General features: G+C 39.7%; 1 protein-coding gene across 1 annotated transcript; it reads left to right on the top strand.

Annotated features, from left to right (window-relative positions):
• The first annotated feature begins 1,768 nt into the window (after positions 1 to 1,768).
• On the top strand, positions 1,769 to 27,216 carry PNISR (PNN interacting serine and arginine rich protein). Its single transcript, XM_054628973.2, has 12 exons — positions 1,769 to 1,921; positions 14,092 to 14,210; positions 15,447 to 15,632; positions 17,414 to 17,640; positions 19,330 to 19,516; positions 19,783 to 19,973; positions 20,578 to 20,715; positions 21,696 to 21,795; positions 22,501 to 22,554; positions 23,838 to 24,008; positions 25,535 to 26,636; positions 26,878 to 27,216. Exons 2-12 carry the CDS (start codon positions 14,123 to 14,125, stop codon positions 26,906 to 26,908), a joined length of 2,475 nt encoding a protein of 824 aa, XP_054484948.1. The 5' UTR covers positions 1,769 to 1,921; positions 14,092 to 14,122; the 3' UTR covers positions 26,909 to 27,216.
• Positions 27,217 to 27,908: the final 692 nt, after the last annotated feature.

Consider the following 27,908-nt stretch of genomic DNA (forward strand, 5'->3'; position numbering starts at 1 on the left):
TGTGCTTGCACTTACACAAAAGACAATCCAATAATCAAAAATCTTGTTGCTAAGTTCAAAATACTTGTGTCTAATAAATCAAGCATGTTAAAATTTTCATCTAGTTTTCATTCATTTCCTTTTTTCATCTATTTGAACTAATAGTCTGACTCTACTCTGCAGGTATTTAAATAACAAATAGTATTTTAGAATTTGACTACAGTGCTGATACATGGTACATTTCATTTGTAGATTTCTAATTCCAATATTACCAAATAAACAGGGTCTTACATATAGACTGTATTTAAAAAACAAACACAAGTCTGATCAGTTTTCCAGTCTACCCAAGGTGCTTTAAGAAGTTCTGAGAGAATAGCTGCATTTGTCATTTATTCATTTTGTCTTTTCATCTGTTATATATTGTTAGAAAAATGTGTAAATAAAACATCCAGCCATTTGGAAAGCATTTAAACATAGGCTGTATGTTGTACATCTGTTAATGTACATCTGTTAATGTATTTTTGCTTGTGTCTTGTCTCACTTCATCACTGCCTGTGGAAGAGCTCCCCAGAGATGAATCCATATCCTTGAACACTTAAGGTGCACCTCTTGTTTCCCCTGCCTTACCCTCTGTGGCAAAGGCCGTGGATAAAGTTTGTTCCCTTTATGAGAACTGAGTTCTGTAATTCTGTGATAAAACCAGGACCAAGAGTGGGACTCCCTCTCATGCTCGCTTTCAGTAGCAGCTGGAAGTTTGTCCATCCATAAGCATCACTACAGAGTTCCAGCTGTGAGTCAACGCTGGACAGACTTAAAACTTCTACAACAATTCCGTCCGTGGAAAGCATGCTCAATCCTGCCATTCCATGTGACACAAAAATGGCAAATCTAGAATGCTTCAGCCAACACTAATATGTAGCCTAACTGGCACTGACAATCATAACAAAAGTTTCTTGAATTTTCTGTAGATTTATACGAGTCAGTTTTGTTACTCGGTGTGAGTATTAATATAACTTTATGCAATGATCAGAGCGACTGTGGGTGTTTTAGGCATTTACATCCATGACGCTGAGGGGAGGGAAGGCAGCGATCCCAGCCGTGAGTAATGTGCCGGCCAATGGAAACCTCTGCTCCACACAAAGGAATGGAATTACCCAGTCCCTGCCTGCAGAATCATCCCAGGGTCGATACAAGAAGAGCTGTTTACTGCAGGTGATTTTTTTTTTTCTCTTCATGCCTTAAAATAAAAGGAAAAATTCCAGGTAGAACTCACAGAAGTTAATGTGGATATTCAGAATAAGCTACTTGGAGAATTGTCCTGCTTCACAAACACTCCTTACAGCCATACCCTGGCCTGACTTTGAACGCTCACACTCTGTAGCTGTGCAGCACAGAAGTTATTATGTATTTCAGTGTAGGGCCAGTGCCCAGAGCCTGTCCACTTCGTACTTACACCACTTACAGGTGTAGCTACCAGCATTATAAACTTCTTCATGCCGACCCCGTACTGGAAACACGGATCACACTCCGACTACAAGTTACCCGTGGAGGCACGGAGCTAATGCGCCTCCCATGGGCCTCCTGACACTAGCGCAGGCGGGAAGGTGAATCCCGTTTGGTTCATCCCGCTTGGCTCTCCCCGCTCCCGGCCAGGAGCCGTCCCCGCCTCCCTGCCCCGCCGCCGGGGCTGCCCGCAGCAAAGATGGCGGCGGCGGGCGCTGGCGCTCCGGCCGCGCCGAGGGGAGCGGGAAGCGCCGCCCTCAGCAAAGATGGCGGAGGCAGGCGCCCGTGTGTGCCAGGCGAGGGTCAGCACCGTGACGCCTTTCACTTCCGGGGGAGCGCCAGCGGGCGCCATATTGTCTTGTCCGTGAAGACGAGGAGTGATAGCGGGGGCAGCGCGGCCGCGGAGCGGCGGCACCGGCGGCGGGAGGCGGGGGAGCGCGTAAGTAGCAGGGGGGCTGCGCTCGCCAGCGCTCCCGGGGGGCCGGCGGGTGTCGCTGACCCGCTCTTCCCCTTCGCTCCGAGTCGAACCGGGAGGGCGCCGCGCGCCGCGGTGGCGGCGGCAGCAGCTGCTGCTCGCCGGGCGTGAGGAACCGGCGGCGCCGACAGCGGAAACCGGCGGCCAGGACGAGAAGGGACGAGCCGAGAGCCGCTCGCCCTCCCCCGCTGCCCGTCCTGGGGGGGCGGCGCGCCGCGCATGCGCGGTGAGGGCGCGGGGGGGGGGTGGCCCGGCGGGGACCCCCGGGACCCCCTCGTCCCGCCCGCCCCCCCGGCGAGGGTCCCCGGTGGGGACGGGCCCGGTGCCGGCAGTGCGCATGCCCCGGGGCCGCCCCGCGCCGCTGCCGCTGCCCCGGCGGCGTCGGGAGAGGCCGGTGCCGAGCGCGCGACCTGGCGGGGCCGGCGGTCCCGGGATGCTGGAGCGCGCGGCCGGGCCGGAGCCGCCGCTGAAAGGGGAGGCAGCGGCCGTGGTTCCGCGGGGCGCAGTGTCTGCCTGGGTTGGCCCGTAACCCAGTTAGGGGAGCAACATGTGCGCTGGGATTTGGGGCTTGGCTGTGTCAGCAGCCTGGCTCCCGCAGATGAAATGTATTCGTGGGGTATTTGTGCTGTTTCATGGGTTTCGTGGCCGCTCCTATGAATTCGTTCCACTGGAGGGCTCCAGAGAACTGAAATTCACACAGCGGCATTTGCGAGATACCTGGACCAGTAGCTTGGCAAACGCAGGGTGTTTTTTAATGGATTCTCAAACAGATTATGGGTTTGAAAGCCTTTTTGCTTTCAGCACTTATCCCTGTAGTTTCTCTGTACATTAGACAATCCCACAAAGTTGTTGAAGTGAATTTTAATGGGATGTGCTAGGCTTTACGGTTGAGGATGGAGACACAAAAGTGGTCCAAGGGCAGGAACCACTCTTCTGTGAAGACAGGCAGAGAGAGCTGGGATTGTTCAGCCTGTATTAGAGAAGGCTTCAGGGAGACCTTACTGTTGGCTTTCAGTACCTAAAGGGAAGGAAAGGTACTTTTGTACATGAAAAACATGGTAAAAGGCTTGTTACCAGGGCTCTGGGTGAGGGACAACAGTATTAAACTGAAATATAGATTTAGACTGAACATCAGGAAGAATTTGTTTATGATAAGGATGGAGAAGCTGTGGAATACGTTTCCTAGGGAAGTTGCACGATTGGAAATGTCCAAGATCAGGTTGGACAGAACTTTCAGCAACGTCATTTCATGCAGGATGTTGAACTAGACGGTCTTCAAAGGTCCCTTCCACCCAAACCATTGGATAATTCTGCGATGTACTACCCCAGCTGAAATTTCCAAAGCTTCAATAACAAGAGATTATGCAGAGTATTCAGCCACCTTGGTTGTTGATCATTTCTTCTCTTAGAGTTAACACCTGTAAATGAGCAAGCAAACAGTCTGTTGGAAGGTGTGGGATACAGGAAACACGGGTTGCCCTAAGGCTTTGTTTTGAAGCACAGTCAGCCACCTTTCAGAGAAGGGGAATGGTGGTCTTCAAAGCATAAAGCTTGTCTACCAGCAGACAGTATTCTAACATCATCTTCCAAAGGCAGGTTACAAATACCAGTGCAGTACTGTTGGTAGGAGTAAGAAACCTCTTTTTGGAGTGCAGCTGCACTAAAGATGGCTCTTATGGGGGTGACAGATGCTGCAGCTCCCCTGACTGTAGAACAGAGGGGAACTGAAAGTCTCTGCTTTGTCCAGGCACAAGCTGCTGGGATTGCTGACAGACAAGCTCCTGGTTTTTAATTTGTTTGGTGCAGCAGCAAACCTTGTGTCATCTCTGCTGTGAGGCCATGACAAGACTTCCTTTGTCCCATATGACATACAAACTCCTGCTCTGATAAGAATGCTTTCAATACTTTGGGCTCAGAGGTGTTGTAGGGCTTAAGAGTCCACAAATTTAGCACAGTTCCACAATTTTTTAGTGGTTAACTCACCTGATAAGCTGTAGTGGTAGAGTGGAGTTATAACCATGTTTGATTTTTAGTTAAGTGCAGGATTATGTAAAGATTCAATGGGGAACAGGAGTGTCCAGTCTAACTACTTTTCATGACTGAGATATGTGGTGATTCTAAGTCTGCTTTTGGTGACAAATAATATTTTGGGTAGGTTTTATTAAAGTCTTCTTGCTTTCATCACTAGCTGATCCCTTATTAAGTGATAACTGTATTTATCATTGAGGTTAATATCTGCTCATGACTAGTGAGGAGTAGTTGTTTATTTAGTTATTGGCACTACTAATTTTTGTGCAGAGCATGTTCATTGCAGAGGAAGTTGCAGATGGACCATTCACTTCAGAAAAAAAATAATGCTGTGTTACAGGGCTAATTGAAAATCCTGCATCAGGACTTTCAGTGGAATGATACATGAAAAAAATAATCAGATTGGACATTTTTTCCCCCCAAACCCAGCACAGTTTTGACTTAAACTGCCTAAGTTATGATAATATTTCTGTGGTAGTAAATGTTCTAGCAGTGATTTTGTTTTGGTACTATATTACAATCAAATAATGTATTTATCTTTATGTCTTAGAAATAGAAAAAATAATTAATGGTACCTGGATGCCAATATCTGGTCCTTTTGCTCTTTTAAAAAAGAGTTGTGTTCAGCTCAATGGATATGTGGATGTAAGTTTGTATTGACAGACCTTGGAAGCTGTGCTGCTGGAGTGACTCCCTGAAGAAGATTTCACAGTACTTTTTTTTTTCTTTTAGTTTTTTTAAATTCGACCTTTGTTCATGCTGCTTCATCTTGTTAGCATTGTAAATATTACTCAGACATACTGATGTGTGAACCAGGTTCTGGGAAAACTTAATGGATCCTGAGCATGCTGTTTTCATCAGTTCTTTTTCTGGTTCTGTATTTTGGATCTTGGTTACACATTTGAAAAGCCTCTGTTCTTCAGTCTGAGAAAGGACAGTTCTGATGTTAAAAAATGCAGTGGAGCAAATTTTAGTGATACACAACTATAAGTGAGCTGGAAGATTTTACATGTTTTTTGACTTGTTATCATACTAACAGATCCCAGCAGACACAAAGGTATAGATAGCTTCTGGTTCTCAAGAGGAGAAGAGATGCACAGTATCTGGGCATGAAATACTGGGAGCAGCTTAGGATGGTGCCCTACCTGATGGCAGAAGTCTTTGGCCAAGTGAAAGTGTAATGAGTGAAACAGAGTAGTAGGCAAGACAGTTACTGTAACTTTTCTGATTTATTGCAAGCTTAAAGCACACCATAAATACCTGATTTTCTAATCAACAGCTGAGTATAATATAGCAGTAAATATTAATATAGTAGTAAATATTAGTTCTCCCAAGTAAAATGAAAGCTGGTATGTTTTTGTCTGAGTGATGGAATGCATTTGTTCTGACTCTGAGTGAATGTGTCTGCAGCCACTCTGTAGTAACTTGCAGGGTTTGTTCCTGTGTGGGTGCATAGGATGCAGCACTTTTACAGACTCCCACATCCTTTTAACTGCAGAAGTGTTCTGACTCACCTGGGTCTCCTATGCTAAGACCACCACCTAATGATAATTCTTGTGACACCCTTTCTGCATTAAATTTTTCTTCTTTGTAGGGGGACTCCTTTGGATATGCAAAGCTGTTTTTCATTTGCAGTTCTTTTCAGTTGCACCTCTTATGTACAAATTCTTGCAGAAAAGCATCTTTTATTCCAGTGGCACAGTCATGGAAGAAGTGCTCAGTTTACATTTCCTTCCAGTTGGGAGCACTTTGAAATGGACATCTTTGGAGTTTGTACCATGTCTGTCCATTATTGACTTTGGATTCCAGCGTGGTTGGATATTGATGATACCATGGAGGAGCTGCTTTTTCTAATTCCTTGGGAGAGCTGTGTAAGCTGTTGGTGTGGTATCCCCAGAGTATTTATCCACTAGTTCAACCTCATTGGTGATGTCTTTGCTGCCGTGGCCCTGTTGAAGCAATAGCACAGTGGGAGGAAGGTGAGGGGGGAAGCAGCTCTGCAGCAACACTTGTTCAGTTTGAACTCTTGGAGGTATTGGCCTTATTCCTGTCTTTCTACTAACTGCCCTGATCCTGGTGTGGTGAATGTAGTATTAGGTTTATCCTGCTTGCACCTGAACAGTTCCACAGAATTCATCATGGAAACTCATCATGAACTTTCAGTCACTGTGCTAAAACTTGAATGAAAGGTAAAAGCCTTACATTAGAATAAGGCACCCACATGAAAGATCAAGAAATCAGGCTATGGATTTCAAGGAGCTCTGCTCCTGAAACATCTCCACTTTCCTTTAGGTTTACCTTCAGAGCCTATATCTATATGAGATAAAGAAACTCTGCCCACAGAGAATGTAATGCTTTTGAGATCCTTCTCAAGATGGGCTGTGGATGACTTGTGTAGCCAGGTTCTACAGGGAACATCAGAGACTAACGTGCCTTTGTGGTTTCAAAACCAGTAATTGCAGTTTGTTACAAACCAGGACTCCTACCTCTTGGGGTCTTTCCCTTCAACTCTGTAGACCTAAATGTAGGCAAAAAGTCATGGCTGCACTGCCAGGTTACCTTAGAGGATGTGGAACATCTCTAAACCCTGAGGTACAAAGACTAGCTGAGTAGGGATTCTCCAAGTATGCATGTTGGCCTGCTCTTTCAGCTTCCTTGTTTAATGAGATGATGGATATTTCTCTGCTAAATGCCATGCCTGTTTGGAATGCCTGCAAGACAAATCTTTAGTCACCAGAAAAACTCCTGCAGCTGTGTGTTAAGAGTTCAATTTGCAAGTAAAACCTGTCAGGCCATATTGTGTCATATATTGACCTGCTCTTCAGGAATGATGAGTAGCATGATCAGAAAAGTGATACAACAGCCTCCCCTCAGCATCAGAAGGCTCTTGATTTCTGGCTGTGGGGCTCTGTAGGTTCCAGAATCCTTAGTCTGCCTGTCTACAGTGTTGAATAAACCACCACCACCAGGGTGTGCCCTGAAGATCAGGTCAAATGATATTGTTGATCTCTTCAGCTCAGGACACAGCAGTGTGTGCCACTCTCCTTCTAGTGACAGCTTGACTCCTAGATTGTCTCTCCTGATTTCTTGGAGTTGAGATAGTCTAGCTTCTAACAAATCCTTGATTTCATATTCCAAAGATGACTTCTTTCCTCATTTGTAAGATATTTCACTTTCATGGATTTCCTGACAAGCCATTCAGAATCTGCTGCAGAAGCTGTTGAGCTCTAAGGTGTTCTGCATGGTTAGGAGGGTGTGTAACATTGGTATTAGGAAGAAGCAATTGGCAGAGTGATGGGAGTTACTTAGAAGGAGCAAGAAAGTGTGTACAAGATGCACTCATCAGGACAGCTTGGTATGGTTAGTTATCTTCCTGATGCTTTTCTGGAGCTGAGCTAATTTCCTAGGTCTCTGTGCTTCTCATCTTGGACTAGCTGCATGAATTGGAGCAATTCAGTTTATCCATTAGCTGTATTAAATTTTGTCTGGGGACAGATCTTGCTTATCTTTCCAGGGGAAGTTTCTTGATATTTTTCAGTTCTGCTGCAGCCAATGTCATAAAGCATTTAAGGAAGATAGTATCTCCAGGGTGACAAGCAGGCTTTGTCTTTTGACATTTCCAAGACTGAGCCTGAGACGCCATGGGACTGCTCTTCTCCAGTGTTGAGAGGTCAGAGCACAGTTAGCTCTGCACAAGTGCTGTTGAACTGGGGGTGGATTTTAGGAGTTTACATTATGAAACTGCCTAGGTAGGGTTGTCCAAGGAACCTGAGTGAACCTGTTACTGCTCAAGTTCTGTTGGTGGCCTTGTCTAAAAGATGGCCCCACCTTTGGCATCAAGGACCTTCACTAAGCACTGTGCCATTGGTGAGTTCTTGGGAAACTGTGCTCTGCTTCCTGTTGGTGTGGAAATATGTAATGTCCTTCAGGATAGCTGTGTTTTCTGGGAAGTACTTGGGGGAGTCTCCCAGAGTTAAAGGTGAGCTTGTGAATTATCACTCAAGACTCTGTTTACTGGTAAGTACCTTCTGAATGTGTGCTTTCGGTGTGTGGTGTGTCTGAACACATCATACAACTATGTTGGAAAATACCTTATTATGCTAACAAATAGGGTGAAGGAGATGCCTTTTTTCCCTAGAAGAACAGGTTAACATTGAGGTGTAATTTGTAGTTGAGATGCATGGTACAATCAAAGATGGGAGTGGAAAGGTGCCTTTAAAAATATGTTCTTTGTCTTTACACAAAGAAAAGTTAGATTAAATACAGTGGTAGAGAGTTTGACATCACATTTAAATGTTTCTGAGTGCTGTTGGCTCTCAGAGGTTGATGGTGATTGAGGTAAGTCCTGTCTATATTGGTGTCTCAGCTTTTATCATCAGCAGTGCAGCCCTCACCAGCAGTCTTGTCAAGGGTAGCACATTTTTGTACCAGTAGTTTGCTTTAATAAGTCTTCAGCAGATTCTAGTCCAGCCTTTGAATAGAAATTTAAAAAGAAAAACCCCCAACACGTGAAAGAACGTATTTCAGAACATGTTTGCTCTTAGGAACTCCTGCAGGATTTTCAGGTATCTTGTGAACTTTCCATAATCTGTTAAATACGTGTAACTGAAATTAAATGTGAGTTGATGGGGTGCTTTTCTCATGTGATTGTGCTTCTGTATAAAACAAAAAGAATCCTGAATTGGCTTCTGTTTCTTCATTGGTAAACAGATTTTTAATAGATTCAGGTTCCTGTACTGTGATCTGACATCAGGGAACAGCTCTTGAAGCACCAATAAATGTTCTTTTGTTTATTTGTGTGTGTATGCTAGAGAGAGAGAGAAGGAAAGAAAAAAAGGCTATGTCCAATTGAATTGGAGGGTAGAACAGCTAAGTAAAAGAACCTTAACCCATCATTGTAAAGGAGGGATAGTATCTGCATTTTCCTTTGTAAGTAGGTGCCTACAAAATGGATCCATTCTTTAAACCTGTTGCTTTTCAAGCCTGTTTTAGGTACTAGTCATGTCAGAACCAGTATGTTTTAATGACTGCTCAGTTGAAGCACCCCTCTGTTACTGTCTTGTTAACCTTTTAAATGAATTGAACACTGGCTAAAATTAACTCCCTCCCCTCCACCTTCAGTAGAAAATAAAGTTTGTTTCACTGTCATTTGGATGCTCTGCTGTGTATTTGGCCTTAGGTCACTGGTGGGAAATAGAGCTGTCCATTGTATTAGGTGGAGCCTTTCTTTCAGGTGATGCTGATTTGGGAACTTGTAAGAAATAAAAACTTGTTTATTATTTGTGTGGCAGTATCCTAAGTTAATTTTGTCAGGGCAGGTTTTAGTTAGTAGGAGAGGATTTTGAGTATCTTTTCTCCATTTATTAATTACTACCTGTGTCTTGGGTTGTTTCTTGTCATATACATTAGTACAAGAGGTTCCAGTTGTTTCAAGCCTTTAAGTTACTGGTTTAGTGGGTGAGAGGCATTGTTTGTTGATTTTGGGTTTGTTTCCTCCTCCCCTGCCTTGGTATAGAAGGTGAATCCCTTGCAGTAATTTTAAAATTACTGCGAACAGGCTACATTTTCTCTGCTGTGTTTCGTGAGTTCTTTGTGAAGTAGTTTGTGCCCTTTTCTGTGTATGGACTCAGGTTCAAAAGTATTATTTTGGTAACTCACATCTGGTTTGTTCATTACTGTATGACTTGACTTGATCTGGTTTTATTTTTGACACCTTTAAAATATTACTAGGAAGGAAACTGTCTGTGGGTGTCTGACAGGACAATCCTGAGATTCTGTTGAAAAGTCCTTTCATACTCAGTAAAGTTTTACAAGCAGAATACGAAATTACATTGCCTTTGTATAAAAAAGAGTAGCATCAAATAGCACAAGTGCTTGTTTTACTTACCTTTTAGAACATGACAGCTGCAAATGAGGAGCTAAAAACAGGTTGGGGTTAGCCTCTGAAACTTAAAAGCAGATGGAATTATTAGACACTGCAGTGCTTAGCAAAATAATTTTTTAAGACAATGAACCATTTTTAAATGCCTATAGTAGATAAAAAAATTATATTAAGTATCTTTTTCATGTTTACCTTGTACCAGTTAGTGAAAACTTGGAGAGAATGCAGGAAAATAAGTGGAGAACTAAAAAGCAGGGGAGTCTGTTTCCCAGAAAATGATGGTGTCCTGCTGTTCCAGGTGACCATAAAGAGAGAGGTGCTACAAGTAACCTCTTCTGTTCAGTGGCTCTGAGCCACATGTTTAGTCTTCAATATTAAAAATTTTGAATATGGCCTTCTCTTTTAGCCTGTATATGTTAAGATTACTTCTATAAACATTTTAAGGTGCAAATTTTATTCCTTCCATATTTGTGTTTCTGTAAAGCAAACATTGCTCAATAAGGAAGATGTATTGAAATAAAAAATAGTTTTGGACAGTTTTCACATCATATTTGGAAAAGGACTTCTACAGGTACGGTTGCATAAAAAAAGTGATGTCATTGCTTAAGTGTTTGTGTAGTACATATTTCTGATTAGTAATGAAGGTGTTTACACTGAATTTGCTAATAAAGCTGTGTACTTGAAAGCCAGCATATTTTATAGTTACCAACTTGTGAAAATCAACATTTCTTCAGGAAAACCGTAGAAGTACAAATGCAATACAGAATTAAGATGTTACAAACCAGGACTTTGTGGTTGAAACCAAGCTTTCAAATACAGTTCACAAACTAAAATTAGCTGCTTCAAATAGCAGTGATTTTAAACTAGTTTGTTTTTGAGTGGCATAAATTGAATTAATCAAACGTTGAAGTTCTTCAGGGTTTTACACTGTTGTTGCTGTCTTGTCCTAATGTTGTGCATCAAAATAGAACCCAGTTCCATGCCTTGACCTATTGCTTTGCACTTCCCCACCTGATTTCTCTCCCCAGAATAGAAGGAGTAAGATGAAATAATCTCTCTAGGGCAAGGAGAAGACTGGGCCATATTATGTTGCAGAGCAGTGGATCAGCAGCTATCTGTGCTAACAACTAAACCCCAACAGTGCTTTTTATTCTGGCCCTGCAGCCAGCTGGCACTGAGGGAAAGCCTGTGGCCTTCCAAACTAGACTGGACAGGTGTGAGCTGCCTGTGGGGTCCCAGGTGCATGCAACACCTGAGACGTGCCTGGAAGCAGCCAGGGGGTGTGAGGTGGCCTGGGCAGTGCTGTTCTCTAGTGGGGTCCTTCAGCCCTTCCTGTAGGAGGTGGGCTTGGCCTCAGTGTCCTAGGGCACAGTAACCTGCTGATGGGGCAGCAGGAGGTGAGTGAATGCTGCTGCTCCCTGAGGTCACTGCCTATCTGCTTTATCCCTTGGTCACCATTTCACATGCCACTTGGTGCAGGGCTGCAAGGTAATATATCTTTCCCACAAGATTTATTTGAATACCCTGTAAAATAATAAGGCAGTAATTGTCTTAAGGGCAGGTTTTACTGAGATGTGGAGGCATTTGTTGCCTTAGACCTTATTAATGATCTAAACAAGTGCTTCAGTTTGTCCATAGTGAGGATCAAGGCCTGAGAGTAAAGGAAAAAAAAGACAGAATGCTAAGTGTCCATTTCAATTGAGAAATAGATATATAATTATGTTATCTGGAACATGTTTAAAAAAATCTGTAATACTGCAGATTTTAGGACAGAGATAGAACAAGTCCAGTAAAAATAAATCTCATCTAATCCTACCACATAAAAGCTGTGTGTAGGAGGTTTCAGTTTAGTTGCCTGTGTAGATGTGGTCTTAATATTGTTACACTTTGATAAGCGAAATTGGTATTTACCTGTGTAATTTTTTTTTGCATTCAGTTATATGCAAAGCGGTCTCATTAGTGGAAAAAACAGCCTTTTGCTGAGTTTTAGTGTAATTCCACAAACTTGTTTCAACATACTATGTATTGAGGTAAAAAAATGCTACCAGAATTAGTGAAATCCATGTTGATTATTTGCTAGTGGGATTTAACAGCTGGAAACAAAGGGAGCAGTACCATGAGGCTCTGCACAGAAACCCCAATTCTTAAAACTTTTAATATGTAAACAAATTTATTTTGACATTTGAAAGAATCTTTATTCTGGATGGAAAGATGAACTGAGGGAAGGAAAAAACATTTACTTACCTTTTCCTTTAGGGTGAAAATAGTATTTGCAGTTACTTCCTTGTATCTAGTGTATGAAATATGTGTCTGTGAATACCTGGAGAGCTAGTTTAAGGGATCAGCTATGTTACATTAAGTGCATTAGTAGCCACCCATACACTCAGCTGGTATAAAAAAGTTAATTTCCTAGGTACAGATAAAATTGTGAAAAGAAAGAGACAAGAGGCAGGGCAGTGTCTTCACTTATTAAAGGTTTGGATAGCATAAAAGTATTAATGAAATGGAAAAAGCCTCCATACTTAATTTGGCAAGAAAAGATAGTGAAAACAATGAAGTATTAGATAGGTTTTGCCCAATACTCCCCCTGTTGCCAAAGTTGATATGGTCTTGTTTGAACCCCCCCCCAAAATGCAGCTGAAGGTTTCAGAGCCACAGGTGTAGTTTTTGTACAGTGTTGACAGTAAGTGGTTTCAAACCAAAGGTGATCTACAGTTTTTCTGATAAAGGATTTCATTTGACAGTAGTATGCAAAATACAAGTTTGTGTTCATCTCTGCACGGGCCAGTGCTCCTGATTTGAGTGCAGCTCTTGGTGTGGTGCACTTTTGTGGAGTGATGCTCTCTGCCCATGCACTCATGCAGTCCCTTGTTGAGCTGGCGAGCGCAGGATGCCTTTGTGAGCAGGTTCCACTCCAGCAGCTTTGTCCGTGTGCCGAGAGCAGGCTCTGTCTGTGTGTCCCACTCCCTCGGGGCCACTGGGGCTGCTCCTGGCTGGCCACCCAAGTGGCACTGGCTGCTTTGAACTAGTTTGCTCTGAAGCAGAGAAGCTCTATTCATCTATTCTGTATTGCACTTGGCTGTGAACCATGGCTGGGTCCTGTATGCTGCTCCTTTTACCTCAGGGAATGAATTTTTCTCTTTCTTCTAAGTTTGGAGTGTTTGAAACAACCTACATGCTTGATGTTTTAACAGTGTGAACTCGGGGATTGTATGTTAAATTCCATGAGGATATATTCATTGAGTGGAAAGCCTGTTCAGAAGTTCTTAACAGATTGGCTAGGGCAGATGGGGTCACACTCAGTGCATTCCTACCATACTGGTTTTTGGGAACAGCTGCTGGAGTCAAGCGTTCCCAGAACTGTGCCTAGTCTTTGTCTTGGGAGAAGCTCTTTGGAGCAGTGCAGGTGGCTGCTCTCAGGTCTTCCATGTGTGGCAGGTTAGGTGTGTGACTGGAAGAGCTGCTGTGCCATTGTGGGCACTCCTGCCTGGAGTGCCGTGTCTCAGCACATTGACCCAGAGCTGGCCTTGGAGCTTCACTGCAGGCAGGCTGAGGAGCTCTGCTGCTGCCGTCTGGAGCCAGGGCTGCTAATGCCTGCTCAGTGAGGATATATATACAGCACAGCAAAAGTTGTTTCTCATGATTTTAAGGGGCAATGTGGTAATTGTGTGGTCATATTTATTTTTCTTTCTCAGATTTGAAGGTTATATTTAGAAGTTAAGAGTCTGTACAATGCATAACATGCATGCGGGCACTGTCTTGTACCTGTGCAGTTCTCCTGTGCAATCATTAACGATGTGTTTTACCATTTGGTGACTTTTGTCTTGCTTAACAGCCTTGCATGACACTTGTTTGAAGAAATACACATCTTTCCCTAAGAAGCAGGCAAAGATACCAATCATGCCTTTTGTATTTTGACTTGCTTTAAATTGCATTTATTGCCAGTTGAGATCTTGTCGTACAAACTTGTCATATCTCTCCTTGAACATCATTTGGTAGTTAATTTCTTTGTGAAAATACAGAGAAATCATACTAGACTCCTGAAATCTTACAGTAATATTTCAGATATTACTCCAAAAGGATGAACCATTTCCTCCAGCTTAAAATATTAAGCCAGCATTGCTTCAGCTTGCTTTGCAAGGCTTAACTATATCTGCAGTTATGTAAGTTTCAGTTATGTGATATTTCATGGGCATCTATTTAAACATACAACTATTATTTTTAGTTGAAATATAGACTATATAAAGACTTAAAAGATGTGGGATCAAGGTGGACAACCTTGGCAGCAATGGCCTTTGAACCAACAGCAGTGGATGCAGTCATTTCAGCACCAGCAAGATCCAAGTAAGTATATAGAAAGCTTTGTGGATTCATTCTTTTAATGTGTTGTCATTTAAATTTTTGAATCTTCGTAACAGAGTATGACTCATAGTTGCCTTTGTAGCTGCTCTCAAGATAGTACATTTATGATGCTTTTCTGAAGTAGAAAACATAGAAAACGTACAAAGGTTCATACAAATGTTTTCACATAGTTAATATATAATATGCAAATACAAGCAAGAAACCTGAGTTATCCTACACAATTTAACAGTATTTTACCAGTCATACAGATCAACATTTAGACCTCTGTTACTAGATATGTATCCCTGTCAGTTCTTTAGATAAGCTAAATCCTTTGTTTGAGAGAATATGCTTTTTTATTCAGTACCTGTGTGGCAGAAGTATTAATGCAGATTTTATATACAGAAAAAAAAAACTCACTGGAAGACCAATGCAGTTCTTGATTTAGGTTACAGCAGTGATAATCATGATCTCTTGTTTGAATTTTTTCCCCCACCAAAACCACCAAGTGCTTTAAAGAGTAGAACATAATATACCTTAAATTGAGAATGAGGTGGCAACATTCAAAATATCAAGAGAAATAGAGAAATGGATGAAAGTGCAGGTGTGTATTTAATACTAAGGCAAAGTGATCAGGCACACAAGTTTTACTGTCACTTTAATTTCTGTTAAATTCACTGGAAGGTTTTCCTAATTTGATAATAAGCAGAAGACATACCGGTGTTCTTATCTGAGAGTGCTATTTATTTATTTATTGATAGGAATGGCAGTAAAGAAAAAGAATGGGAGAGAGAACTGTAACATAATATAGGGGTTATAACAAGGGTTATATGAAGAGGGTACATTGAAGAATAATTTTCCAAATATGTATCTTTTTTACTCTCAAATCTTCATGAATTTATAATATAAGGATAGGTATATTAACTTCTGATGTCAAAATTAGCTCACATATTAAAAAAGTGCATTACTACCACCCATTCAATGCTAATGTGAATGTAAAATAATCTGCCTTGTGACATTTTGAACATATGCAGAGAAACTACTTCAGCAAGTGTGTACACTGACATTTACTTTGTTTCTTTTACTGTACACTGTGAATAAGTTTAAATGGTGCTCACAGTGCTTGCTGAAGGTAAATATTGCCCATTTATCTTGAGCAATAAGGCATGCAATTGAGAAACAGTGTTAAACTTCAGACATACGAGTTCTAACCTCTTTAACTTCCTCTGTTTATTTTAGGCCAGATTGACTGGGCTGCATTAGCTCAAGCATGGATTGCTCAGCGAGAAGCCTCAGGGCAGCAGAACGTGGTGGAACAGCAAGGAATGATGCCAAACGGACAGGATATTTCAGGAATAGAGTCTGGTCCAAACAACCATAATAATTTTCAGGGGGATCCCAATTTCAACAGAATGTGGCAGCCAGGTTTGTTTCCCTTCCTGTTCATTCATTTTTTTCATGTTTTTTCATTTTATTCTTGTCAGATTTTTTTGGTGCGAATATACCCTGTCCCTCAGGCTTCAAAATACAAAACTACCAGTTGATTTATTAATCACAGCTCCTACTCAGAGAGCTACTGTTGCCTCTCCTGTCGTGTAATACCTGCTTCTGGCATCATCTTGAAGTGTAGAATGAGTTCACAGTATAACTGATGCTGGCTTTAGATGTCATAAAATCTTTAAAAAGGAAGATCAGCAAAATTCTGTGTGAAAAATATGGTTTTATTGCGTTTCATGTACTTAGGATTTACCCTTTTAACTTAGGTATCTGATTGTCAGTATTTTTCAGTCATTGTAAGTTAAAGTTGATTGTACTCTTCTATTAGTATTGATTATTTTCTGTATTTTTTACTTCCTCCAAACTTTATTTTTTCCCAAAAATTAATTTTCTTTTTAAAACTTCACAAGATACCACTGGTAATAAGAATGGGATAGAAATAGGTTATTTTCTCCTAAGAATTTTTCTGAAATTATTTTCTGAAAGCTGGGTTATGACGCTATACTGTAATGCAATTTGAAGTGTATGAGCAACATAGTAAGCCTATGTGCATGTCCTGAGTTGTTTTGGGGAAAACTGCACTTCATACTTGATTCTGTTAATGGTTGAGAGAATAACGCTCCCAGTTTTCACTGTCACTATCTGAATTTATTGAAATGTAACATTTAATATAAGTAGGCTTAATATGTTATTGGTAGCTTTTATATGTGCATAATAAAAGGGACGTAGTTATCAGGTTTCACCTAGCTGCACTAGGCTACAAGTTACTGTAGGCACATGTGAGAATTTTTAACTTTTTTATGTGGCAGAGTGTATTCTAGCTGTATTTCTGTACAGTAAGAAATTTTCACAGAAATAGAAAAGCTATAATAGCACTTTTTAGTTGCTACAGTAATAGATGCAATTATGCTGCAGATGGGAAGGACAGTAAAAATTAGAAAAATGTACTGAAGGACTGGATGGAAGGTAGGAATTAACCTGAGAGGCTATAATCTAATTCTGTTACTGGTGAGAGTTATAAGGCAGCTCTGTCATGGTCTGTAAGTATCTGTATAGTGCACATAGTTTTTGTCTTTTTAAGGAGTCAGTCAAAAATTATGGCCACACGAGCTATTAATTCATTCCTTGGACCCTTTTCACTCTGTTAGCCAATTGTAACGTGTGTTTGAGGGCTTACAACTATAGCTTATTCTGAGACCTGTGCTAGATATTGGGCAATCCAAGAAATCATCCATTATCAGGACTCAAGACTTTGGAGCACAGGTTTCAGTGGTTTTGCTGCTTACAGCACCATTTTCCTTCCATAGTAGGTATTTCAAGTCTATTATGCAAAATAGTAAAATTGCTCCTTGCTTTCAAAATTGATATAGAGAAGTAGGAGCAGGTTTTTAAGTTTAAGCAATTTGTAAGTCTTGTGGTGAACTCATTATTACTAGAAATTTATAAAAACAAATTTACAGGATGTCTGTACCTGTCCAATTCTGTCCCCCAACTGCATGGTTCAGTTCAGCAATAGCTATTTGTATTTCCTTTGTTTAGTTGAAGAAATTGAGACAGTATAATATAGTCTGCAGATTGATGATTCTTCCTTGCTTTATCATCTGTGATGCTTTGAGGAACCTTGTGATAAATGCAAGAACACTGAGTGATTGGTGACTCATATAAATTATACTAACTTGGTGTTGAATTGTATTCTGAATCCTGAACAGAATGGGGAATGCCTCACCAGCCCCCTCACCCACCTCCAGATCAGCAGTGGATGACTCCAACCCCCCCAGGTCAAATGGAAATTGTTCCTCCGTCGGAAGACAGCAACAGTCAGGACAGTGGGGAGTTTACTCCTGACAACAGGCATATGTTTAACCAGAACAATCACAACTTTGGGGGACCTCCCGATAACTTTGCAATGGGGCCAGTGAACCAGTTTGACTATCAGGTGAAACATATTTGTTACTTTAATACTGTAGGCGCGCAGAGTCCCTCCCATGGATGTGTTCCTCTAATATCATCTAGCGGCGACTTTCATTCTTCAGTTCTACCAACATCTACAGAATCTGTTATCTGCTAAGATACATTTTAACCAAACACTTGACAGAAGATACTTTAAAGTTCTCAGTTCTGTTCAGAGGCCAAAGGGTTTTATTTTTCTACAGTATTAATAAGAAATGGCTGTTGTCTGCAGTATTAAAATGAATCACTGTGTTCCAGTATATAAATTAACATTATGTAGCTTTGTGTTTAAAAAAAAAAAAAAACAAAAAAGAGGAGAAGAAAAAAAATAAATTCAGAAAGATATGCTTAAATACGCTAGATAATGTACCACAGGAAACAGTCCTGTATTTGCAGGGAGATAGTCCAGATGATCCATTCATCTTTTCCATATCTATCTACTGTGATTCTTTGAATAAACAATGGTTTTTCTAAAAAAAAAAAAATAAAAATCCATATCCACTTTTTTCTTCATTCAGGCATATAAGTTGTATAGTATAATAAACATGTAGGTGGTTTTGTTGCTAATAATAGCAGGGTGCATTGGACAGACCTTTAAACACAAAGAAGTTTTGTATCTTCCCTCTATTTTCAGTATTTTTCTTCAGATCTCCTGATATAAATGACAAACTAGCGGTCTAAAAACCTACTTCCTGTTCATAAACAAAAAAAATTTCTGCCCATCTTCCTGCATTTGTTATCTTCTAGGCTATTTTTTATCTTCTAGATTGTTTTTCCTCTTACAAGTCTCTTGTTCAACACTACTGTTAAATAGGGAACTAATAATTTTCCAATACATGAGTTTGTTATAATTTTTGTTTATTGTCATGGGACAAACTCTTAAAATTAGCTTTTCTTAAAACTACAGGAAACTTGTTTTGCATTGAATGAAAGAGATGCTTAACCTGAAATTGTAGTGGAGAGTGCCTTAGTGCTAGTCACTTAAATACTCAGTGGAATATTTGATACTGTACCCTTTTTCCTGAACACTCTCTTCTCAAATATTTTCATTTGGCGTTTCTGGGCAGTAAATATTAAAATAAAAAACTCCTCATATATGCCTCAAGACTTGTGATTTTTGGGTTGTATAGAGATTGCCCAGAACCCAGGATCTGTACTAAAAATTGCATATTATGCATTTAATATTTTAATCATATTAACCATATTAATAAGATCTGTGAAGGATTACTGGAAAGTGCTCAGTGCAAAATTCCTATGTAATAAAAGGCTGGTCTTTAAATTTTTGTTCTCATGCTGTAGTTAAGACTGCTAACATAGCTAGACTTTTAAATCTTAGTTTTGTACACTCTTTATTTAACTGCATGCTCTGATGCTAAGCTGGCATGGAACTGATGGAGATAGATGGTGATTATAGAGCTTAATGTTTAGCACAGTGTGAAAGGAGATTGGTTGAAGCCCTTTCAGGTTTGTTAAGTATCCTTGCTTAAGTCTAAGTTTAGTCATTAAATATTTAAAAGAAACTTGTTTCTTGGGGACCACAGTAAAAGAGATGGAGAGATCTCAGTAGCATAGAAATCATGGATTCCTACTTGCATGGATTTTTGTAGACCGACTTGCTCACATGCTGCATTTAGTGTTACCATGTGAAGAAAAATAAACTGCATTACTCTTTCAGCATGGGGCTGCTTTTGGTCCACCTCAAGGTGGATTTCACCCACCTTATTGGCAGCCAGGACCACCAGGGCCACCAGGTCCTCCAGCACCTCCTGCACCTACTCAGAATCGAAGGGAAAGACCCTCATTCAGAGATCGACAGCGTTCACCTATTGCGATGCCTGTGAAGCAGGAGCCTCCCCAGATTGGTACATGTTAACCACTCCTTAATGAAAAATTTCAAAGCTGTATTTCATAAAGAACTGCAAAATTTGAAGACCTTTATCTTTTTAGTAGCAAGTAAAAGAGCAGGGAAAGAAAAAGCAATTTTAAATGTTTTTTCCTCACAATCAGATGTGGGACTTGTTTTGATGGGGATAGGGGGTTTACTTCTTTGTTTAGGGGGATATTTTTATTCCTTTTTGTGGGGGGAAGGTTTTTTCATCTTGCAAAACTGTAAACCTTGCTTATGTAGATGCTGTGAAGCGTAGAACTCTGCCTGCCTGGATTCGTGAGGGCCTGGAAAAGATGGAAAGAGAAAAACAGAAAAAGTTGGAAAAAGAGAGAATGGAGCAGCAACGTTCACAGATGTCTAAAAAAGAGAAAAAGGAAAGTGAGGAGGCTGAAGAAGGGGATGGCCCACGGTTACCTCAGAGAAGTAAATTCGTAAGTATAACTGCTTGTTTTTTGCTCAGGTTTGTATTTCCTGAAAGGTATCAACTTTTTAGTCTCTTACAAGGAGAGACTCTGCGTTCCTGGTTACCTCATTGCTTTTGTTTTTTTAAGTAAGGTTAAGCTGCTGCTCTGTTGATAATTGCTTGATGTTTTGAAGTTTTTAATGGCTAAGAGGTAGAAGTTTATAATTTGATCTGTAATAGCAAAGAAACAAGGAATCGGACTTTTTTTTTCCCTTTTGGAATGTACAGAGTTTTTGAAAGTCAGAATTCCAAATCAGCAGCTGAAAATATTCAGATACCTGTATTTGCTAAACTGAGCTAATTTAGGCAACCTTGCATTGCCTTCATTTTAGCAGTTATATTTTCTGTAGTCCAAAGCATATGTCTGGCAGGGAGCTGACAACTAAGTATTTTCTTAACTTGTGTGGGTACCTGTACCTGCATATTTTTTAGGAAGGGAGAAAATAAATGGTTTTATGATAACTTGTAATACAGATTTCAGTACAAAGTAAATGAAGCTGTCTTATTAAAAATAGAAACTGAGGAGTTTGATATTTAAGTTTTTCCTGAAGTGTATGATGCTCTACTTGTAGGACAGTGATGAGGAAGATGAAGATGCTGAAAACACAGAAGCTGTAAGTGTTGGGAAAATCAGCAGGAGTCCATCCCCAGCTCCTCAAGAGGAGCAAAGTGAACCAGAAATGACAGAAGAAGAAAAGGAGTATCAAATGGTATTAATAATGTAGTTCTCACTAAGTATTTCTGTTTAACTGCTCATATTTTTCAGGCATATCAAAGTAAATCACTTTTTCTATGCCTGATGCTGTCAACAGAGGTGCAGTATGCATTGTACAGTAAAGCAGGGTTATATTTGAGAAACAAGGATATCAGTTATGTAACTCATATTTTGCACAATAGTGAAAGAATGTAATGACTAAAATCTTTACATTGATCTATACTAATTCTAGATTTTGTTTCACTTCACAAATTTCTGAAAACTTTTAGTGATTAAGTGCACCCATTTCAAATCTGTGCTTCAGCCTCAGTTCCTATGAAAGGGTATTTAAGAAATATATTCTTGCAATGAAGTGCTACAGCACTAAATCCTAGATCACCAACAGTTTCACTGTGTCTGCACAACCTTCATACTTGGGAATTCTTGTTAATTAAGGCCCTGAATTCTACTAAGTTTGATGAATATATTTTTGTAGAGCATGTGGCCAGACATAAACGACTTGGGGAACTAGCTACCACCTCAATTTTTTTTTCAATTTTTGTAGAAAATATGTAATAATAAAATGCTGCATAAGTAACCTCTGATGATCTTTACAGGCAGCATACCAGTCAGAAAAGTGCTCTTTATTTTTTGAAAGAATAATTGGAATCAGTCTAAGTACATTGCTGATTTAGATATTCATTGTTATAATCATTTTAGACATTAAGATCAGTGCCTGGATAGCTGTGTGCAATACATGCAGACACAGTTCACAGTTAAAATAGAAACTTTAGAGTTGTGAAATCAGGTCACATTTAAACAGCTTCAATCTTTTCTTGGTTTTTTAGTCATGTCTTTTGAAAGAAGTTATTAAATAAAATGTGCAGGAGACAACTTTCATAGTCATCAAAAGAAGTGAAGCTGTATGGATATAATTTGAATGCAGAATTTATTCAAGATGTTTTGGCCTTTAATTGTATATGCAATTTTCTTCAGATGATGCTGACAAAAATGCTGCTGACAGAGATTCTCTTAGATGTCACAAATGAAGAAATCTATTATGTGGCCAAAGATGTTCACCGTAAAGCAACTAAAGGTATGCTGGGTTTGGGAGGTTTTTTCTTTTTAGTTTCTTCTGCAAAAATTCTGTATTTGCATGTCTTTAGAACATTTAACCTCCATAGTTCTCCCTCAAGAACAATTCCAGTATAATGCATCCAGCTTGGTAGAGTTCAAATCCAGTAATCATGTACAATTGTCCTGTGCAGTGTATTGTGAGTTACTTGAGTTATTCCATTTTTTTCATACAATTCATTTCAGTTAAAATGGTACCTGTGTGTCAATGGCTCTTGAGTTGTAGCTGTTCCTTACTACTATCATCTTTATCTCAAAGCTGTTCAGAAGTGAAAAGAGATGAACTTTGAGTCCTCAATTAGTAATTAATTTGCTTTTGCTATTAACATGTATTGTACTTACAGAACAGATTATTTTAACATAACAGAGTTAATCTAAGTATGTAACTACTGAAGTTGAAAATTATGTGCAGATGCTGTAACTTGGAAAGTGATTTATGAGTATATATTTGGGTTTTTCTGTTCACTGTTAATTTGCAGTTAAATTCTAAATCTTCATGGTCAGAAAATCTAGAAGTGGTTTTAAATGGATGATGCGTTTTTAATGTTTCTTCTCTCCCTCCAAAGAACAGCAATAGTAGTAGATTTAACAATACCATAGACTCATGACTATGAAATCGTGGCTATTTGTGTTAACATGTTGTTCCTGTTGTTGATGTGATACAAAGCTCCTGCAAAACAGCTGGCACAGTCCAGTGCACTGGCTTCCCTCACTGGACTCGGTAAGTATGTTCCTTATTTTTGAGAGGGCTTAAAGGGGGACTTTCACTTTTGCCTTGCATTTCTAGAAATTGCATTTTGAAACTAGATTTTAATTGCCTGGGAGTATGGGTCACTTTCTGATAACTTTATCATTATCAGCACCTTTGTTTGTTCCACAGGTGGTCCTACTGATATATAAGTGGGATAGTTGCTGGAGTAAAGGACTAGGCAGTGTGATTTAGTGTATGAGAATCTTGCCCCAATTTTGAAAATATGTAAAAATTTTAGATAAATTTACTTGTCAAAGTATGATAGTTTCAAAAGCACACTGCAGCCTTCAAAGAAAGGAATACTATTTCATACTTTTCTTCTGTTTTGATCCATATGAACGAGAGGGCAAAGTTGATAGAAGAGTAATGTGAAAGTCTATAAATAAAAATATTATAATCTTTGTCATTATTATTTTATTGCAAAGCTACATAAACACAAAGGCACCCATATCATATACTGCCAGAAACAACACAGGAAAGAGAGATTGAAATTCCAGCTTGAGACACAACTGCAAGAGATTTCTCCCAACATGACCTTTATCATCTAAAATGTACTACAGCAGTGTCAGTGATCAGTTATGTGTTCATTACATGGAATATTGATGAATTAGATTAAATGTTATCATCACAAGTATTCATATTTAAAAACTAACTCAGTAAAGATCCTAAGGACCTCAGACTGAAAGAAATCCATGTCATGTTTAAACTGACTTTATCCTTATCAGTCCAGTAGTTAAATATCTCAGGGGGAGAAGAAAGTCTGTTTCTATTCCATCTCCATACCTGTCAAAGTGCAGTGTTTTCTAAATCATATGGAAAAAATTGATATGGCATTCAGAATTTCTGTAGCCTTGGACTATGGAGGCAGCTGAAGTCATTTCAGAGATGTCCTCTGGGAAAGATCCCAGGCATTTTCTGTCCCGTTGCTGATACAGAGGCAGGCACTGTTACAGTCTCCACAGGGAGCTTTTTTGCCTTTCCATACAATGGAAAAAAAGTACCATAGTCACAGTGGTTGCTTGCTGAAAATAAACAAGCTGTTCCAGAAGGAGTAGAAGCAGACAGTGACCATCATTGCAGATACGGGGGCCTTGAACACACTGGCAAACAGCACTGGCACTTACCAGAATGAAGTGACTTCTTCAGAGAGAGGAAGTGAAGGAAGGGCAATGTTACTCTCCTCTTTGCCTCACAGAAGTATTAAGAGCAAAGCTTAATCTTTCCTCGTGATAGACTGGACTTTATGCACGCAGGTGGACTGGGTGGTTATGGATCAGGAGACAGTGAAGATGAGAGGAGTGACAGAGGCTCTGAATCATCTGATACTGATGATGAGGAATTACGACACAGAATAAGGCAAAAACAGGAAGCGTTTTGGAGAAAAGAGAGAGAACAACAACTACTACTAGAAAAACAGCTAGAAGGTAAACCTTATGATGTCTTCTTAGTGTGCCACTGTATATGGAGTTTACTACTTAGTGTATGTAAATTGATGGCAAAGAAATATGTTTTAAGCAAAAAAAATACGAAACTGAATTTTATAAATAATATTTTTAAAATTCAAATTTAAAAAAGCCAAAACCCTGTGATTTACTTCTGTTTCTCCATACAAGGTAAGGTTTCTCCTTTTGTACAAGTAATGTAGGCCAAAATGGTAGCACATTTGATCCCAGTGCTGAAGAGCTGTCTAAAGATGGATGCAGTGTTAAAAAGTCATGAACCAAGTTCACAGGCTGGAGGAGAAAGTGCTATTATGATACAACTTAAAATTGATGGTTTCCTCCTTTAACTTTTTATTTAAAAGCCTGAAAATAAGACATATGGAGCCTTTAATGAAAGGCTGGGCTAGCTAAACTTCTGGTTTTCTTAATAGTCCTGTCTCTCTTTGAGTGTTGGAAGACGTATGCATAAAAACATGGCCATATGGAGAGTGTCTGAGTGGTGGCCTGTGACCTCTGTCTTCTAGTGCAGGAAGCCAGATATCAGTGTGGAGACATCTCCATGGGACTATTTGCAGAAATACAAAACTAGGGTGTAAAGCAGCTGATTCTGTATATCCATAATACTGAAGAATGCTAGTGCAGAGTCTCATTTGCAGCAGTGTTTTGGAAAGGCAGAAGATTTCTAATGGACAATACAGCATTATCTAATATACACTGGCTTCAGCCTGTATTGCCCAATAACTTGGGGACCAGCTGGAATTGTTTTCTGGGTTAAATTTGACCATTAGCTGCCATTTGAACCCCTCTGGGTTTCTGGATGCAGTTTTATTCCCTAAATTAATTCAGGAAATGATGGCCCACATCAAAAGCCCATTTTTAGTTAAAAAATGTATGTCAGTTATTTTTTCTGGATTCAATTTAAAATGGGGAGATTAGGTTGGCAGTGATGCAAAGAATCCTAGATTGAATAAAAATAATTTTTATTTTTGAAAACCTCTGAGAAATGCTCTGAGGGTCTCACTTTGTGAGAAATATGGCTTCTTCAGACCAGACAGTAATCCTCAAACCCAGATGAATGGGGCTCTGAGAAAGGCAGGAAGCATCAGTACTTCCTGCTGTATTGATGAGGAGTCTTGTAGGAAGCAGAAGGGGAGAGTCAGGTGTGCAGAAAGGTTGCAAAAGGAAAAAGTCTTTTGTGCAGATGAGTTTGGGAGTTCGGGTGTTCCAGGATATTTGTTTGAGAACTTCATCTTAAACCATTAAAACATGGAATAATATCAATACTTCTAAAATGACTGGGCTCTACTTCTAAACCAAGAGGACAACTTTTCTAGAATTATAAGAAAAGAGAGTGGTTTGTTAAGTAGTTGGTATAGTGGCAGTGTTTGAATTATAAGTATTATGAGAGGTGCTTGGAAACTTGTTTTTGTTAATGTAATGGTGTGGAAATTACTGACATACTGCTCAAAATTATTTGCATTTTGTTTTCTGTGTACTTCTTTTTTCAGAAGAAAAGCTACAAAATGAAAAAGTTTCAAAAGAGATGAGTGAATTTACCAACAAAGAACAGAATAGTAACTTAGCATCACAGGAGGCAAAAGAAATTGAAGCAGATATGGTTCATGAAAAGAAGAGATCTCCAAATGCAGTCGCTCCTGATGTAGAACTCAAGAAAGAGGGTAAAGAGAGGACAGGAAGGAGTGGGTCAAGAAGCTCTAGCAGTGGTAGCAGCAGCAGCAATAGCAGGAGCAGCAGCAGTAGCAGCACAGTATCCAGTTCTTCCTACAGCACTAGCTCAGGTAGCAGTCGCAGCACTTCACGTTCTTCCTCTCCCAAAAGGAAGAAGAGACACAGTCGCAGTAGGACCCCATCACATAAAGTTAGGCGCAGTAGAAGCAGGAGTTACTCCCACAGAAACAGGAGAGAGAGGAGTAGGAGCAGGGAGAAAATAAGGGAAAGGAGAAGATCTAGTAGAAATCACAGTGCTGAAAGGGGGGAGAGGCGGAGAAATCGGAGTCCTTCGAGAGAGAGAAGCTGGGACAGACGTAGAAGCGGCAGCCGCTCAAGAGACCGGCGAGCCAACCGTGCGAGCCGCAGCAGGAGCAGGGACAGGCGTAAAGCTGAAGAGCAGCGTAGAAGCCCTACTGGAAATAGGCACAAACATAAAAGTGAGGGTAAAGATCAAGAAAGGAAGAAGGAGCAGGGTGGAGGTGTAGATAAAGACAAAAAAAAGAACAGAGAAAGGGAGAGAGATCAGGAAAAAAGAAAAGATAAGCCCAAAAAAGAGGAAAAAGAAAGTAAGGCCGGCAATCATGATGACAGTAGATTAAAGAGAAAAAGAGACAGCGAAAGAACTTTCTCTCGCAGTGATTCAATATGTGTGAAAATAATAAGACAGGATTCCAGACAAGAAAGCAAAAAAGTTACTACCAAAGATAGCAAAAAACGATCAGGCTCTGAATCTAGTGCAAGGAGTAGTTCTGAATCACCAGGAAGCAGTAAAGAAAAGAAGTCTAAGAAATCGAAGCATATTCGGTCATGCTCCATGGAGAAATCTCAAAGGTCTGGTAAGAAGGCAAGCCGCAAACACAAGTCTAAGTCACGATCAAGGTAGTATACTTTTTAAGTATTTTGTCTGACTTTTTAAAAGTTTTTTTATATTCGTCTTCATGTGTACGGCATATGAACCTTTTTAATAAAGTATGGTATTTATTAAACTTTTTGTCTTAGGCAAAAGTAACTTTGGAAAAATCTTTTAAAACTATTAATTACTAAGCCTAAAGTGTGTGTGGGTTTGGGGGTCTTTTATTTTTTCCTATTAACTTTTTCCCCCTTTTCCTTTATTTTTCAGATCAACAACTCCTCTTCGTCGTAAACGCTGAGGAATTTATGGCACCAGTGCTATGACGTTTAAAAATTCCATGAGTTATAAAAGGCTTGTCTCATTATAGAGGCACATTGTGGCTATGTAGGTGAAACCAGAATCCTTTTTTTTATTTGTAAATAGGTGTATTTTTTCCAAATGCTGCTCAGAATAATAGGATTTCTTTGTATTACATTTTTTCAAGAACGGTAGTGCTTATTAAGACTATAAAACAGGCCATTCTCTTTCAGCTGTAATGTTCTTAAAATTACTATTGAATGTACTGTGATGTCAATAAAGCTCTTTAGTTCATTTTTTTGTTTAAAATTCTTGCACCTGAATTTTGTGGTAAATGGTAGAAAGTACTTAAAAAAAAAAGAAAAAGAAAAAGGCAGCTTTTTTGGTATAACAGATTTTTAAAGTACTTGAAAAAGATTTAACGTGAAACACTTGTAATCCATGGACATTATAAGATTACTTTATTGGGGGTGTGGAAGAACAGAGAAAAGACATCTTATTTTTTTTTAGATATGTGTAATTAATAGATTTTTTAATAACCCTTTTTTTTTGGTCTAGCTGGTACTATATGCTGTTTGTGTAAAATATGGGTCACTGTAATCCAAACTATACTTAAACAGACTGAACCCCATTAGGAATATGTGCGATGAACTGATCTCATGTGGCAGTGTTGAGCTCTGGAACTATATTCCTCACCCAGTTTTCAGAGAGATCTTTGGATGTTCAGGCATATTACACACATCTCACAGTTTTAGATGTTTTTATGGGGCATGTTTATAAACATCACTCAGTACAGCACTGGAAAACTGACAATAGGTTAACTTTACATTTTGGCACATGCATTAAATGTGTAGTGAATATTAAAGCTGGTTCTTAGTGTCACAAGAATTATGACTCGTGTAAAGCTGATACATTGGTGTATTAGCAATGCCACTAAATTTTTGATTTTAATATTACCATAAAATGAAAGAGGTCACTGATTACCTCCTTAAGGAAATTGA

Source organism: Agelaius phoeniceus, chromosome 3 (genome assembly GCF_051311805.1).
Source record: "Agelaius phoeniceus isolate bAgePho1 chromosome 3, bAgePho1.hap1, whole genome shotgun sequence".
NCBI classification, from domain to species: domain Eukaryota; kingdom Metazoa; phylum Chordata; class Aves; order Passeriformes; family Icteridae; genus Agelaius; species Agelaius phoeniceus.

Excerpts from the sequence above, each read along its gene's own strand:
- PNISR (XM_054628973.2), top strand. The coding sequence starts at position 14,123 with ATGTGGGATCAAGGTGGACAACCTTGGCAGCAATGGCCTTTGAACCAA. Across the intron at positions 15,633-17,413 it reads CAACAGAATGTGGCAGCCAG|AATGGGGAATGCCTCACCAG; the intron begins GTTTGTTTCCCT and ends AATCCTGAACAG. Across the intron at positions 20,716-21,695 it reads AAGAAAAGGAGTATCAAATG|ATGATGCTGACAAAAATGCT; the intron begins GTATTAATAATG and ends AATTTTCTTCAG.